The sequence below is a fragment of the Cricetulus griseus genome, chromosome 3 (assembly GCF_003668045.3).
Source record: "Cricetulus griseus strain 17A/GY chromosome 3, alternate assembly CriGri-PICRH-1.0, whole genome shotgun sequence".
NCBI classification, from domain to species: Eukaryota; Metazoa; Chordata; class Mammalia; order Rodentia; family Cricetidae; genus Cricetulus; species Cricetulus griseus.
This window is the reverse complement of record NC_048596.1, coordinates 54,142,072-54,158,851: the sequence shown is the minus strand read 5'-3', so window position 1 is coordinate 54,158,851 and position 16,780 is coordinate 54,142,072. Positions and strand designations below refer to the sequence as shown.

Here is a 16,780-nt window from a genome sequence, read left to right as displayed (position 1 = left end):
GGCTCACCTTTTTCTGTGAGCCTTTGTCTTGGGCACTTCTATGGAGGCTCTGAGTCAAGCACACTGGTGGTGTAGAAAAGTTGACACCTGCTGGGCGGTGGTGGTGCACGCCTTTAATCCCAGCACTCGGGAGACAAAGGCAGGCGGATCTCTGTGAGTTTGAGACCAGCCTGGTCTACAAGAGCTAGTTTCAGGACGGCCTCCAAAGCCACAGAGAAACCCTGCCTCGAAAAACCAAAAAAAAAAAAAAAAAAGTTAGAAAAGTTGACACCCAGGACACTGGTAGTGGTGACTAGTTTTAAATGTCACCTTCACACAATCTAGAATCACTAAGGAAGGATTATTTAAATTATGTTGGATTGTGGAAAACTATATTAGTGGGAAGACTTACCAACCGAAGGAGCCAAGTACTACTTTTTTTTTTTTTTTTTTGGTTGTTTTTGAGACAGGGTTTCTCTGTGTAGCTTTGGAGCCTGTCCTGGAACTCACTCTGGAGACCAGGCTGGCCTCAAACTCACAGAGATCCACCTGCCTCTGCCTCCCGAGTGCTGGGATTAAAGGCGTGCGCCACCAATGCCCGGCGCCAAGTACTTCTTGTGCTCAGTAATTCATTGCCTTCTGGTCTAGACTATAGGTGTAGTGTGACCAGCTATTTCAAGTTCCTGTTGCAGTGGCTTCCCTGAAATGGTGTAATTTAACCTGGAATGCTGAGCCAAATAAACCTTTTCCTCCTTAAGTTACTTTTGTAAGGGTATTTTTTTTTCTCGTTTTTTATCAAGACAGGGTTTTATTGTGTGTAGCCCTAGCTGTCCTGGAACTCACTCTGTAGACCAAGCTACCCTTGAACTCAGAGATCACCTGCCTCTGCCTCCTGAGTGCTAAGATTAAAGGCGTGCGCCACCACCATTGCCTGGCTTGTCAGGGCACTTTATCACAGCAATGGGAAACAAAACGAGGACATTGGCTACTGGTTCCCATCTCAGATCAAGGACCAACAGGAAAATAATAGATGGATTCAGGTTCCAAAACATCCACCAGCCAAAACTAGAACACTTACACTCAGAAGGGAGGAATGTGCCACTGCCTTGGGAGGTGAGTTTTGGGAAAAAACAACTGACATGGGAACAGCACCTACCCTTCTGCTTGCTTCATACTGGGCATACACCTTCAAGCCTGTTTCCACAATGAAGGGACACAGAAGTACACTCCTTTCCACCTGTGCTTCTGGCTTATTCTGTCTGTTGAGAGTGGATGGTTGGAGTAACAGAGTGAGGGGCAGAAGCCCGAGGCAGTTGGTAAGAAATCACCAGTTTATTGAATGAAAAAAATCCAACATGGCCCCAATCTTCCCACCCCACTTATTCTCAGGCCCAGATGACACTCTGGACAGTTGGGCTGGGCAGTGAAGAAGGACTTGAAGAGTCTGGGGTGTGGAGAATGAGAAAAATATGTTCCAAGTGCAGTTTCGTGCCACACTGCTTAGAAGCAGTGAGAGGGAAACAGACAAGTTCCAGAGATGCCAGAGGGCATGGAGGCTGGGCCAGCTCTGCCCCTTCTCAACCTCTCCTGAAGACATTGAGGAGGCTGAGGTAGGTCTGGGACCCATCCATGGCTGAGAGGGAAACAAGGCTGCTGGAAGAAGACCTGGTGGAGATGGGCTTCTTTCTGTTACCCTGCCACAGAGGAAGTGGGAAGACAGAGTAGGGAAGGGGAGGCAAGCTGACACAGGAAAAGGGAGACATATGGCTGGGTAAGAGTCACAGATAATGTGTATGCTGGGGGCAGGCTTTGCTGCCTCCTACCTCATGAAGCCACAGAGCTATTATAGGTGGGAGGACGGGAGGCAAAGGGAGGAAGGAGCCTCAAGGATAGGACCTGTGCACAGGACAAGTTACCCAAACAACTGGAAAACAAAACAAACAAAACAACAACAACCAAAAACACACCACTTAGGGCACAGGACATCCACAGAGACTTGAGCTGGCAGGAAATCATGCATGTGAAGAGACTGGGAAGCCCCTCCATCCCAGAAACACCAGGGTGCTCAGGTGTACCCCCAACTCTTCTGGGAAACTGTGGGGAAGGCGAGGTCACAGGAATGGTAGGAGGCCCCAGCCCTGTAACAGTTGTCATGTAGGGGGAGGCAGGGTGTGTAGCAACCAAGAGAAGAGCCTTGGAAATTGAGAGCCTGGTGGCCAGGCTCTGGTAAAGTGCTGGGCTGTCTCACTGTGTACCAGAACTCCAGGTTTTTCGTTTCCAGAAAGAGAACCAGTGCTGCAGGGGGTGAGTGAGGTGAAGGAAGGTCCAGATTATTCAATTATAGGGATTATGGGCACCAGAAGGCAGAACTACCCAGCTCTGGGCCTAGAACAGTAGGGAGGTGGGTAGTCCAGAGATGAGCTGGGCAGTGAGAGGGGGAGGGCTGCATCCCCAGTGGCAGTGTCCTCCAGGACTGGGCATGTAGAGGCAGGCCCCAGTGCTGGGACAGGGAGGCTGGGCTGGGGCTTGCTGGCCTTTCCCTGCCTGCAGGTGGGTGAGGCCAGGAGGGAGTGGTTGGGAGGCAGGGTCTCAGGTAGTCTTGCTGCCACTGAAGAGTCCCACCGGAAAGTGCTTGACATGAGTGGGCCACTGGGCAGCCAGCTGGAAGAACTTGATGTCACTCCACTCAACTCCATCGATGGACACTAGGGTGACAGAGAAAAAGAAAGGTTGTGGGGTTAACTAAAGCCATCTCGCTATCCCCCAGGGAGGACGCCCCCCCACCCCCCCGCCCCCCCAGTCACGGCCATTGCACCTCTCAGCATGGTCTGTTGCTGCTTTGCAGAGCAGATGAGGCGGCTGATGCCCTCAATGACCTGGCTCTTAGAATCCACCTCCTTCTCCCGGGGCTTCTTGCTCAGGAAGATAGTGGGCACTGTAAAGTCAGCAGGAATCACCTGTCACAGACTTGGGAAGCAGCCATCCCTTCCCTTCCCAGCCCATCTGCTTCCTTCTTGTTGGGGCTGGGGAGGTAATTTTCTCCCCTGCTTCCTGGTGCTGGCTGTCTGTGAGGAATTTTGAGCTCCTGTGTCACTCTGCTAAAGATTCTACACTTCTGCCTGGGCCTATCTTCACCTGTACAATGAGACCCTGAGGCCAGATGGTCTCCAGAGTATCTCCTGGTGCAAGTGCTCTGGGCACCTTGGATGGGTCACCAAGGCTGTGGCTGAGGAGTGATGAAGTGGTAGATGTTTGCACTACCTCTACCCAAGATGTGGAAGTACTCCCAGCTGGCTGTACTCTGGGAAGGAAGGAAGGCAGAACAGGCCCCCACTGAGCTGCTGAAAGGTCCCTGTGTTAGTCTAGCGGTGGGCTTGGCTGCATGCCTGGCTCAACCCCTGGGAGAACCCTGAAGGGAGGAGGCACACACAGGAAGAGGCACTGCTGCTTGGGAGCTCCTGTAGAGGCAGATTTGGGGTCACACGGACACATGCTGCAGGTACCCATCTGGAGCTACAGTGTTCCGACTGCTACCCAAGCAAATGATCTTGTGGTAGGGATTCCTGTCTCACTCTCCTGGAGAACAGGATCCACAACTATGCCAAAACTCTGCTTCTGATGCTTTAAACTTCCCCCTTTATCCAGAACGGACTGTATTCTCCTCCCCACTTTCTTGGGTGTGTATGTGATTATTTTGAGGTATGTTCTCATTATGTAGACAGGCTGGCCTTGTAATTCTCCTGCCTCAGTCTCCCAAATGCTGGAATTACAGATGTATACCACCAGGCTCAGATCCTCATCGTTTTTCAAAAACAATCTTATCTTTCACTCCTGAAGCTTCCTGGAATGGCTTCCATTCCCAGGTATGAGTGTTCTGCTCCAAAATCATGGTGGCCATGGAGCTGGCCTTCATCCCATATCCACCTTTGTCCTCTAAGTGATGCAGAGCTGGCTTTTGGGCCCTAAGCTGACCTCAGGATCTACATACTAATACACATATCCTATCCAGAAGCAGATTCCTGGCCAGAACCTAGGGCAGGGACTTGGGAGGCCACCAAAGTCTGTTGTTGTCTTCCCTGGCCTACCTTTCTTGTTCTTCTCTTTGGTGACAACAGTCATTGCCATGGTGCCAGAAAGCTGGGCTTCCCCTGCATGAGGCAGGCGAGAAACCTGAACTGAGCGGAAGACACTCTTAAGGGTATTCTTTGAGCTGGCATCCCTCTTGTCACCTTCTCTCCTTCGATCCCCAGGGTGGCCCAGCCAGTAGTCCACCTGAAGGCCAATCACATCCCCATATGGGCTATTTGGGCTCCTAGTGAAGTGAAACAAAAACATTTGTTGGCTTTGACCTCAGTGCCTAATCACATGGGACCAATGAGGGGAAGAAGAAATTGCTTTTGGGAGCAGGAGATGGGGAGGAAGACCAGCCAGCTGGCTCTCTTCCTGCCAGCTACATAGAACCTGCTCATGTGGGGGTGGAGAACCATGAGAAGATAAAGCTCAAGTCACAGTGAGGAGATCAAAACGGTAACAAAATGAAGGAAGTAGAGCAGAAAGCTTTGTGAAAATGTGCACACATATACAAACACATATGCACACATGCACACACAAACATACACATGCAAACAAAGCCAAGACCCAAAGCAGGCAGGTGGCTGGAGAGAAGCAGTGGGCAGGAGCTAAAGCAGCACCACGGCTTCACAGCCGTCTTGGGAACCAACGGATGCTGTCCTGCACTTTTGCTTATGTATGGCAGTTTTAGCTCGGTGGATAATTTTAGCTCCTGGGGGAAAATGGAGTGTTTTCTTGAAAGAAGGCGTCAGACACAATAGGTATCCAGGCTAGGAAAGTCATCTGACTTTCCCTTCTGCCTCATTTTGGTGGCTCCATTAAAAAACAAGTTTAAACTGGATGAGAAAAGAGGTCAAGGTAGGCTGGTCCACAGTCCTCAAATCCAAGCTTTCATGCAGTAGATGTAACAGGAGACAACAGGCTTCCTAGAAGCCTAGAAGTACTAGATTGCTGAGGCAGAATGGCTGTGTTTCTAAACTGTCTCCTCTGTGGACAGTAGAAGACCACGATGAGAAATGTAAGGAGAAGGGCTGGACTCTAGCTTCAGGGCCCATTCCTTCCTCAAACTATGACACTGTAATAGGCACTTCTGAAAAGCCACTGGCAATGCCTCCCCATTGGGAGCTATGAAGAAAGGAAATAGGGAAGACGGAAGAAAGAGTGAAAAGATGTTGTATTTTGTGCCTTGCCACACCCAGCTTTTCTTGCCTGAAAATCTTTGTTCTCTACCCTATTACACCTTTGCTTGCCCTCCCTCAGATATGGCAGAAAACCAGCTTGCTAGCCGTCTCCCTGAACTTTTAAGTACCTGAGATTCTAAAGAAGCAGTCTCCCTCCCACCATTCTCTGCAATCTCAGTTACAAGGTCTTTGCCATCTCAACACTGCAAGCCCAACCTGGAACCTGAGCCACTGACTGCCACAGCTCCAGGACCTCCCATGAGACAGGTGCAAAGACAGTGCCACTCTGAAGCAATTCCCATACTGTCACTGCCATTGCTACTTAGGCCTCATAACATCCCTGTGAGGTGGCCATTTCACCTCTACGCACAGCAGAAACTAAAGCTCAGTAACCTGATTAAGTCAACATATTGCCCACAGGATGGGATGCCACCTAACCCAGGCACCCTTGATTCCCAATCCATGCTATTCTTACAACCCCAGTGCAGTGGCTTCTCTACTGTCCTAATGCTTCAACCCTTTAATACAGTTTCTCATGTTGTGGTGACCCCCAACCATAAAATTATTTTCACTGCTACTTCAAAACTATAATTTTGCTGCTGTTATGAACTGTAATGTAACTACCTGTTTTCTGATGGTCTTACGTGACTCCTGTAAAGGGATCACAACCCACAGGTTGAGAACCACTACCCTGGATCCTGTAGGAAGCTACCTGAACCCAGTCTACTGGGGCCACTCTGTCAATACAGCCCCAGCTGATCCTACAATATTGCAGAGCAAACAAAGCAAGAAGCATCAAACTTCACTGACCTTTCAATGTCTCAATCACCTTGTTACTGGTCTTTGAATCCTAATCTAAGCCAGTGCTCTCACCTAGATGGCTGGGTTGTGCCAGTGTACCATTCCTGAGAAGGGAGGCAGACGGCTAGAGGAACATGGCAGGACAGACAGGGTTGGGGAAGAGCCTTACCCCACAATGGCGAGGGCGCTGCTCATGGATGGGGATGAGGGAGGGGTAGCTGTAGCATCTCGGCTCAGACCTGAGCTTGAGGGTGGTGATGTGGAGGGCACAGTAAGGCTGACCACAGGTGAATCATCTCCATCGCCTGTCAAAGGGACAAACACAGGTGGCAGGAAGTGTTCTTTCCATTCAGTGGGCTCCAGGGTGTCTTGGAAGAGGAGTGGGCCCATACCTTCCTGTTCAACTGTTTCCCTGAGCACACTCAACCAATTATATCCTGAAGAAGACCTGAAAGGTAGGACCCTCATTCAGAGAAGCAAAGGAGTTCTGGCTTACCTGCAGTGGAGGGTGAGTCTTCAACAAGGCCCACTTTCACAACCTGGAGGAAAGGGACATTTGTTAGATCCTCTGTCAGGGTAGCCAAGCCTCAATCCAACTATTAAAGAGACGGCCAGCATCACAGTCATGACTATTTGGTGTTTGTCAATAATTAAAAATCTTTACACATCTGGAACAGCCTAGGACTTAAAAAGATATCACCCACTCTCCCACCCCCTCCAAAAAAAAAAAAAAGAAAGAAAAAGAAAAAAGAAAAAAGGAGAAGAAAAAATAGTTCATGGGATTGGTGCTATAAAGAGGCTGTGGGTTCCATCCTAGGCACCAAAAAACTAAACGAAAGAAAAGAAGCCAAGTTCTGTGAGGTGAGCCATAAGACTTGGCAACCCTTCTCTGTGGGCTAGGCAGGGCCTACTTTGAAGACAGTATCCTGACCTCATTTCTTCTAATATTGGATTGGCAGGGGCCTAGGCAGGAGCAGGGGCTCCATCTTTGGAACAGGTACATTTCAAGGCTGGCTAGGTTCTGTGTCAAGGCAAGTAAACTGCTGAAGGTGTAGACACAACTTTTCTATTTCCCACATTCCTGAAATCTGAAGGAAGGATGTCTCAGGAGTCTGACATGGACAGTATTCTGGAAAGGATGGATGGAGGGGGCCCTCCAGTGGCCAGAAAAAGATACAGCTAGAGGCAACCTGGTTAATATATTCTGTGTTTTAAATGACAGGTTGGGTGGGGGACTGGTGTCCTATCACCTGAGTCAGACTATGTAGTAGAAGAGTTGGGCTGGAGGTCAAGGGCTGGGCTGGGCTGGGGCTACTACAGCAGAGACCATGTGGCCTGGAGCATGGGTCTAAAATTGATACCCTGGGGCTTCCTGGATACAGTACCCCCCCCCCCAGCTCTCCTGGCAGTTTGTGAGTCTACTAGTTCATGTGGTTAATTCATTTTTTCTTTTGAGATGCTAAAATGGAACCCAGGGTCATCCCCTCCCCTTTCTTCTTCAAGTCACAGTTTCTCTGTGTCTCTCTGGTTGTCCTGGAACTTGCTCTGTAGACCACGCTGGCCTCAAGCTCACAGAGATCCACCTGCCTCTGTCTCCTGAGTGCTGGGATTAAAGGCGTGAGCCACCATTGACTGGCTAACCTTTTTTTTTTTTTTTTTTTTTTTTATGTCTCACTTGGCTCTGAGAGCCAGTAACTGTCAATTCATATCCCCAGTTTCATGAAGGAAGCAGTTATACAGCCAGCCTGGATGGCAGGCAGGATTCTCAACTGCCATGCAACTATGGGAGTTTTCTAAGGGCTAAGCAGACAGTGACTGACTAGGTCACTGGAAAAGCCAGAGTAAGCCTGCTTATCTCCCCAGATGTCCTGTAATCAGGATGGGGACTGTTAAAATCAGGTTTGTTTAGCTCTTTCCCTGTAAAGATTGTGAGGTATCTTCAAGACTAAAAGGGAACTCTGAAGGGAAATCAGAATGTCTTCTGAATGAAAACACTAGAACTCCTAGGTTCCCCAGATCCAATCACTGCTAAATGAAAAACCAATGGCATCCACAAAATTCTTCCTTTATTTCAAGATAAATTCACTTGAATTTCACTATATATATATATGTATGTATGTATGTATGTATGTATGTATGTATGTATACACATACATATCAGGGAGGCTTTTCCTTAAAGTCACCCCTGTTCTGGACTTCTCAGAATACCAATGTTTCACTATTTCTGAGGCTACTTCCTCTTCTCTGAGCCAGGAGAAGCCATACTGTGGATTGCGCTCCAGAGGTATAAGAATCCCAGTTCAGGACTTGAAGACATCAATAACTAATCTGGGTACAGTTCTTGATTAGGGGAAAGATGTCCTTCTGTAATTCTAGTATTTAGGAGGCTGAGGCAGGAGGATCACAAGTTCAAGGCCTGCCTTAGCTACAGAGATCCTGCTGTGGATTTAACAGTGTGTGCCACCATGGACAGCCATGTCTTACATGGAAGGAAAACAAGAAGGCTGGGAGGCTGGGGTTGGAGGAGGGGAGCAAGTACGTACACCAATAAAGGGAATAAACTTCTGATAGGAGTCTTCATCAGGGCTGTTGGGAAACAGGAAAGGTTTATAATTAGTAGGTTTGCAAGAACGATGGAGAAATAAGCTTCCCACACTGTGTTCTGCTCAGTGGGGTCCAGAACACAAGGCTACAGCTTCCTGTCACACTGCAGGGTGGCCACTCATTAAGGACAGAGTGGAGAGGAGCACAGAATAGAGGCATAGAGCACACTGCAAACAACACTGCTCATACTTGCCAGCTGATTTTGATCACTAACTAGGGAGGAAAATAACTGATGCCTATGTAGGTGAAGGCCCAGACAAAGAGGAAGCAACATGCATGGAGGCTTTAAAAGACATGCACATCTTCAAGGGCCTCTATGACAGGAAACAGAATCGTGGAAGAGGAAAATACAAAACATGAAAGGACTCAAGGTTCCTCTAAACTACCTCCCCACTCCCAGTTTTTTTTTTTTTTTGTTTTGTTTTTTTGACAGTGATTCTCTATGTAACAACCCTGGCTGGCCTCGAACTCAGAGATCCACCTGCCTCTGCTCCTGAGTACTGGGATTAAAACTGTGTATCACCACTGCCTGGCTTCCCAATGTATTTTAAAGAAAACTCTTAATGTTAGACTTACAACTTATGCCTGCAGGTCAACATGGCTTCGGCCACAGGCAGCTGGTGCGTTGTGGCTGCTCCATTGACATATTGCATCACACGACTCACCACATCCAGTGGCTCTGCAGAAAAGTCAGGAGAGATGTGTGATTTCATGTGTGCAGCACCACAGCCCCTCACAGACACCCTCTTAAGTCCCAAGCCAGGACCCTCAGAGCTGAGGGGAAGAAAGGATTCCAAGACCTTGTTGGCCATGAGTCAAAGGACTCATAAACCAAAGCAGAGTCCTCCCTGATCTTAGCTGAACACTGATGCTAGCATCACCAGTGGATGGTACGGGGTCCCTGCTGGGACAGTGTCACTCACTCAACAACAGATTCATCAGTGGCACTCCCTATTGCTGATTTCATCTCTACAAGCAGAGCTGGCCCATGTACCAAGCCACATGATCTCCTTACTTTAGATGCAGGCAGAGGCTACCCTGAGGAAAGGGCCATGCAGGGCACACCTCCATTAATGAACCAACTGGAAGGGGTGAGGGCAAGGTTAAGAGCTGTAGCATTGAGAAGAAGGTTGCTCTCCACTCTCTTCAGTTGCTTTGGGCAACCAGAAGTCTCGCTCCTTGGGGATTTCTTCTAGGGGCCCATACCTGACACTGGGGGCTCTGAGCGACTGAACAGGTCTCTCCAGGCAGAATCAAGGAAGGTGCTACTGTATCTACTATCCACTGAGCCCAAGTATTTGGCCACTGGATGAGAACCTGGCAAAGGGAAAACCAGACAGAATAAAAGATTAGTGGGTAGAATACGGGAAGCAGCTATCCCCATCCATGGTCCAGTCTTTAGTTTCCCTGACCAACTCCCATACCGCTGCAGGAACCAGGTCTTCTGATAGAGCTCTCCTGAATGCTGCCTGCCAGACTTTACCTAGGGGAATGATGAGGAAGCGCATGTAACCCAGCCAGTCCGGTGTTTTGCTGGCAAGGGACTTGACAAAGAACCGGAGGATGGAGCTCAGATAACTCTGGCTGCCCACAGCTGCCACCTTGACTGGCCTTGGCATGGATGAGTTGCAGTTGCAGCTGAGGAGAAAGGGGACATACACATACCATACTTAGGTCTCAGAATCCTGTTTAGGGCAGGCCTCAAGCTCTGACTTCACACATTCTAAAAGCCACAGGGAAAGCATGCCAAGAAAGAAAATGCTACAGGGAGGCATCAAGCTACTCAAGAGAGTAGGCAGCTGTCTATGGAGAAGGCTGTGACTAACAGGGACAAGTTGGAAGTGTTGCTTGTGGGGCCTAGAGTTAGCCTAGGCCCAGACACCTGGAATCTTCTTGCTCTGTCACATGGGAGGGGACACCAGGACCCCCTCAGATGGCCCCGGAAAACACAGGATCCCCATTAAAAAGCAGAATGCTACCATAGAGGGAAGGAATATAAGATATTTTTAGAACCCTGGATTCTCTTCTTTGTCTTGGGTTTAAGAGAAAAAGATGAGGCAAGTCAAAGTGAGGCATGAGTCCATGCTGTGGAGGTGGCAGGGGCAGATGTTCTAGGGGCATGGAGCATTACTGCTGGCTCTGTCTCTAAGTACAAGCTGGAGCTGCAGCTTCCTAGCCTGAAAGTATGACCATTTCTAGAAGTCAGGGTGGGAAGATGAGGTAGAGGAACCACAAAGAAGAAAAACCAGAGCCCTTACTAGCGTTGAATCCTAGTGAGCAGGGCAGACAACACGGCCTGGACCTCCACTATTGAGCAGGTGCATACAACAGGCTTCCTCTGGTCTTGGAGCAGTTCAGCCACATACTGGTGGGGAGGAAAGCAGGGACACAGGTAAGCCACATCACTCCCCACAGATGCTGAGAGGTTAGGCAAGGCCCAGACAGAGCTGCAGAGCTCTGGTTCTCTGGCCAACACTGGGCAGAGGTTGTCAGGGTTCCTGGCTATATGTAAGAAAAGGGTAAAACAGACCCCATGGAAGCATGCTGACTGTGAAATAGGGAGGATTAAAGTTCCAAATGTCACCCATGTCCAGGCATGCCTGGAACCACTGTCTTACAAGGCAGATAGTAGACGGCAGATGAAATCACTCTCCTGCTTCCCACTACCCCTTGACCCTCAATGCTCTACCTGGCCCTGCCAGTCTGTGGTGTTCACCAGGATGACATTTTCTGGGAGGGCTGCATCGGATACCAGGATCTGATTCAGTTGGTCGTATACCACCTTTCTTGGAATCTGCAGAGACAACTGTTGGTTGGGCGTTGCCCAGGGAAGTGGGAGTAGATAAAACTCCTGGCACAAGAATAACTAAGGATTTGTGGAGACAGTCTCCCATTGATCATACTAAAATGGAGATAAGGAGGAAGAGTACCATCCTTGGAGGATACACTAATATACTGGGCACAAAGTCACAGTAATGGTTGATCAGGGGAAGAGTCTGTGGGGCTAGGAAGCTGCAGCTTCCCATGAAGGGCATGGCTCTGGGATAGCAGGGTGGAAGATGAGAGCAGTGAGCTGGTGCTTGGAGAATGCAGCAAGGACAGTGGGGAGAAAAATAATGAGTGGCAGCAGGCACCATGTGGGGCTCACTGTCCCAGGGAACAAAGGTATTTCAGGCACAGTGATTAAGCAGAAGGACAATACCTCACCCTAGGTGTTAGGCTATTCTAGTCTCCGTTTCATTGGCAGCTTTGTGATAGCATCAAATTTAGGAAGCCACACCACCCCAGCTTTGTCCTTCCACAATCAGGGAAACTTGGCTGTGTAAGTCTAGAATAGTAACCAGCTTGGGTTACTTGCTGCCCTGGCTCTGATACCAGTGTCACAGAAAGGACTTAGTTCCCATGTCTGGTTTGTGCTCACATCTTCTCTAGCTACCCTCAGGCTCAAGAGTACGCTAAGAAGAGCTGGAATAACCATGGCGGCTCATTGGCAGGGGGAAAATGCCAGGAGTTCTTGTTCCTGCTCCTGTTCACCACCACTAAACTGGACCCCAAATTCTATATTAGCAGAGGATAACAAATGTGGTAGACATCTCTAACTTAGGTATCTCAGAAGAACTGTGGAGTCATAACACTTCCAACATCCCTCCTTTCCCACCACCCAGCCATCCAAGAAACAAACAGACTGAAATCCAAGAGAGGGGATGTGATCTTGCCAGGAACCCAAGATTACCTGTGTGCTATGCCCCAGGTCAGGAGAGCGCTCACTGTCAGAGCTGTTGGTCCTCTCACTCAGGGGCTTGGAGAGCTGCCTCTCCTTCAGGGGTGTGCTCCTCTTCTGCCGGGGTGTGTGTGTCCCTTCCACCTTGCTGATGGCAGCAGGGAGGGGGTTAACAACCCTTCCAACCAAAAAGTCATGTCAGCCCAACCACTCCTTCCCATATGTAACTGGTACTGAGTAATGCTGCAGGTCTGTGTTACCTGCTTCCTTCCTCTCTGGAGTACCTGGGGGAAGCAGAGCCCTGCAGATCTGTTTTGCTGGACTTCATAGGAGTTTTGACTTTTTCTGGTACAACTAGACTTGTGCTCACATCTCCAAACATGTCCTGGTCAGTGATTTCCTGCCACAAGAAAGGTGACAAAGAATGTTACCTCTTACTTGATAACTGTGCAGGAGACTCCTCAGAGCCCTGCTAGAAGCTATCTTCACTTGAAGGATCACCATTTTCCTGGAAGCATGTTGAGTGGAGCTCATGGTTCTAAAACTCTGATCACATCCTAAGACGAAATGTTTACTATTGTTCCCATTTTGCTGGATACCATGTGTTCCTATCTACTTTTCCCCTCCAGACCTATAAACAGTGTATCAGCACAAAGGGAAGTGACCGATGACAGTCCATCTGTAGCTGGGTGGAGGGACCTTGCCTACATTTCTCACCTTGGTCAAAGAGCCTTGAAACCAACATTTCCTCCCCATCTGGAATGCTGCTCCTGTCCACCTCACCTTCGGTGGCTCTTTCAGGCTCATCTCTTCTTTCCACTCTCTGGATTCAGAACTTTGCCTTCTCTACTTTAGACTGTCCTGCCTGCTCACACCAGGTTGTCTTCCGGAGGCACAATGGCAGTCACATCAGAACATAGCTCAAACTGCACTTATAGCTCTGCCCTGTTTAAGTGGGCCTCTGCAGCCTTCCCTGATCCTGAATCACTTTCCTAAGTCAACTCCCTATCCCTACCTCCAAGCGTGTCAGAGCTTGCTTACCTAACTTTCATCTGCTTGTCTGTCCTTCAGTTTTTAAAGTGATTCTTTGTGGGTTTCATATCATGCATCCTGATCCCATGATCTCATTCCTCTCCCTGACCTTTCACATCCACCCTCCCCCTTGCACCCCCGAAACAGAACAAAATTCAAACAAACAAACAAACAAACAAACAAAACCAAGAACAACCAAACTAACTAACATACCCTTCAAATTTTTAAAGCACTCATTTCTTGAGGAATAACTTTACAAAGTATTCAATCTTAAATATAAACAATTTAAGAATAAAAAGTAAAAATTAAGACAAGGTCATAAGTATCCCAGTCTGGCTCTGAACTCCTGATCCTCCTTGCCTCTAACTCCTGCAGGCTGGGATGACAGGCATGCACCGCTACATCCAGCTTTATGTAGTGCCAGGGCCTTATGCATGCTAGGCAAGAAATCTATCAAACTGAGTTATATCCCTAGCCCCAAACCTATATTTGTATGTGCTGGGGATGAAACTCAAGAGCTCAAACATATTAGAAAATAAGTCTACCACTGAGCTACATCCCTAAGCTGAACTGAATTTTAATGTAAATAAGAGCTCCAGGGACCATTAGCTCCATCAAGACAGAGCACTCAAGCACATCTGAACTACCACTTGCCTCTTTCCACTCCCATGGTTATCAAGTATCCTGACTCGACATGGGTGAGGAAATCCTATGGCATGCATGCTTTGGGTATCTGCCTACTTTCCTGGACAATAAGTTAAGATTCAGTTTGAGATTTGTTCAGTCACTGGAGACTCTGAGTCAGGAAGTAACATGATTGAAATTTTATCTTGGAAAGATCATACTGTATTGGTTACAGGTAGTATGGCAAGCAATGGGCAAGGAGTTAGGGGTTTATTTCAATTACTGAGGAATGAAGAAGAAATGGTACAGTAGATTGTAATCTTAGATAGACCTAATGCTTTATCATTTTCAACAAGAGCAATGCAGTGGTTATTTACTATAGGAAACATAAGCCTAAATACTCTTGGACTCAATTCAACCACCAGAAGGTCTTGCAATGTGGCTCATGCCTCAGACGGCATTTGCAAAGGTCCCTCTCCTTGCCATCCAGTGTCCAGCTCCCTGTCTCATTTGGTACATTTCCAGGTACCCTTCAAGTGCAGCCAACTCAGAATCTTCAGTCTGCATCCATTGAGCCTTGTCCAGGTTTGTACAGGTGGCTTCCCCTGGGGAGGGGCCTTGATGGCATCTTTGTATTCTTTGTGCTCAGCATTAGTAGGTGCACAGTAAACAGCTTATGTGATGGTGCCCAACTGATTCAATTCTACTTTGTGGGGCTTTGGCCTGTACCTCTAGGTGGTTCCAGCATCTCCTGGAAAAAGAAGCTAACCAATAACCCTCAGAGACTTAACACCATGAGCTTCTTGAACATTGAGAAGGCAACAAAGATGGAGAAAAGGACAGCTTCCCAAGACAAGACACTGGATGTTGTCTTTCAGAAAGAAATGAGGGTGACAGTGAGAAATACAAATTAGCATTTGGTCAGTTCTACTTAGGACAGAACAGGGACATTTCTAGAAATGGGGGAGGACCTCAAGGATGGGTTCCAATACATGGGTAAGGATTTCAGGGCAAAGGAAACAGGACATTCAAAAGCCCACAGATTAAGGCAAAATTTCCAAGGTGATCCTCAACAACATCTTTCTAAAATTAATCAATCTATTCCCTAGTGCGCTTTCTCGCTTTCTCTCTCTCTCTCTCTCTCTCTCTCTCTCTGTATTTTATTCTATTTTATTTATTTTTTTTTGTTTTTTTTCGAGACAGGGTTTCTCTGTGTAGCTTTGGAGCCTATCCTGGCACTCGCTCTGTAGACGAGGCTGTTCTCGATCCGCCTGCCTCTGCCTCCCGAGTGCTGGGATTAAAGGCGTGCGCCACCAACGCCCGGCTGTATTTTAAAACAGTATTTCATTATGCTACCTTGCCTGGACTAGAACTCACTATGTAGACCAGGCTGGCCTCACAAAGACCCACTTGCCTCTGCCTGTGCCTCGATTAAAGGTGTGTACTACTATACCTGGCTTTTCCCTATATTTTAAAATTTGATCTGAAATGATCACAGCAACCATACTTACTAGAGTGTCTGTTTCAGTCAAGCTGTCATCTTGGCTTTTAATCCAAGTAGATTTGACTTTTTCTAGAGCAGCCAATTCCATCTGGAAAAAAAAGAAAATAATTAATCCTAATCCAAGAAAGTAGCACTCTAATATATTTTACTAGGTTCCCCAAGAAGTTTAATATACTTTCACTTCATCCTCAACTTCATACAGCCTTGGAGGCTTTCATCTTTTGAGAGGGATGGCATGTCTTTTGTGAAAACTAAGTCTCAGAAGGGCCAGTTTGTTTCAGGAAACCATTAAGTATGGATGGGAGGGATGGCTCACTGGCACTTGCTGCTCTTGCAGAGAACATGGGTTTGATTCCTAGCACCCATATCAGGCAGTTCACACCCGCCTGTAACTCCAGTTCAAGGGGATCCAACACCTCTTCTGGCCTTCGAGGGTGCTCACACTCAAATGCATATTCTCACATACACACATAATTAAAAATAAATATTTAAAAAATCATGAAGTAAATGATACACAGGGGTACAGAACCAGAAACTAGAAATTCTATTTTTTTTTTTAAAGACAGTGTTTCTTTGTGTAGCCCTGGCTGTTGCTCTGTAGACTAGGCAGCCTTCAAAACTCTGCCTCCGGAGTGCTAAGATAAAAGGTGTGTGCTACCATAAAGGCTCAGAGCCAGGAATTCTGACTCCCAGTTATGTAGGGCAAAGGGGCTTAATGTTAGGTGGCTTTCTGTTGAATCTGTAAAAGTCTAACATCTTTGCTTCAAAGGGACAAATGGCACTGTCTTTGCTTGTCAGAGAAGGGAGAATCTCACAGTTCTGGACTTTCATTTTGAGACTAAAGACACCAATGGTAGTTAAATGCTTTGCTTGGTAGAAGCATCCAGAAAACCTTCTAACAGTATATAAAAGCAAAAGAGGCCCCATGTGAAGCTATAGGGTGTAAATTAATTCTTCATTGGCATTTCTCATAAAGTGAAGAGTTTTAAAGCAGATACAGATGCACAAGCAAGATTATTCGTATTTGCTAATAATCTAGCCACACAAGCATCAAAGCCACAGTTACAGGCAATAGGGTGCAGGTGTCAGTGAGGCACTGGCCTCAGAGTTCTTTCTTCTAAGGAACCAAAGGAAGAAGAAAATATTTAGGATATCTCACTTAATCTCAACTATTCAAAGTCCTTTCTGTGTATAAAATATCTACAACCAGAAATGATAGGCTAATTAAGTTCAGGATACCATTGAGTAACCAACAAGGACCAC

General features: G+C 47.5%; 1 protein-coding gene across 6 annotated transcripts in view; it reads right to left on the bottom strand.

The window, feature by feature from the left end:
- Positions 1 to 1,289: 1,289 nt before the first annotated feature.
- Pacs1 (phosphofurin acidic cluster sorting protein 1) overlaps positions 1,290 to 16,780 on the bottom strand; it is a 117,021-nt gene continuing 101,530 nt past the window's right edge. For 2 of the 6 annotated variants that reach the window (XM_027408625.2, XM_027408627.2), the window contains exons 11-24: positions 15,525 to 15,605; positions 12,618 to 12,757; positions 12,370 to 12,535; positions 11,326 to 11,430; positions 10,895 to 11,001; positions 10,120 to 10,274; positions 9,843 to 9,953; positions 9,213 to 9,315; positions 8,576 to 8,618; positions 6,529 to 6,571; positions 6,202 to 6,337; positions 4,065 to 4,291; positions 2,795 to 2,914; positions 1,290 to 2,684 (exon numbers count right to left, since the gene is read on the bottom strand). In XM_027408625.2, coding sequence (XP_027264426.1) covers positions 2,569 to 2,684; positions 2,795 to 2,914; positions 4,065 to 4,291; positions 6,202 to 6,337; positions 6,529 to 6,571; positions 8,576 to 8,618; positions 9,213 to 9,315; positions 9,843 to 9,953; positions 10,120 to 10,274; positions 10,895 to 11,001; positions 11,326 to 11,430; positions 12,370 to 12,535; positions 12,618 to 12,757; positions 15,525 to 15,605 — 1,653 coding nt within the window. In that variant the 3' untranslated portion in view covers positions 1,290 to 2,568. The remainder of the gene's footprint in view (positions 2,685 to 2,794; positions 2,915 to 4,064; positions 4,292 to 6,201; positions 6,338 to 6,528; positions 6,572 to 8,575; positions 8,619 to 9,212; positions 9,316 to 9,842; positions 9,954 to 10,119; positions 10,275 to 10,894; positions 11,002 to 11,325; positions 11,431 to 12,369; positions 12,536 to 12,617; positions 12,758 to 15,524; positions 15,606 to 16,780) is intronic. The other 4 variants (XM_027408630.2, XM_027408631.2, XM_027408629.2 and 1 more) reach the window with 3 other exon arrangements.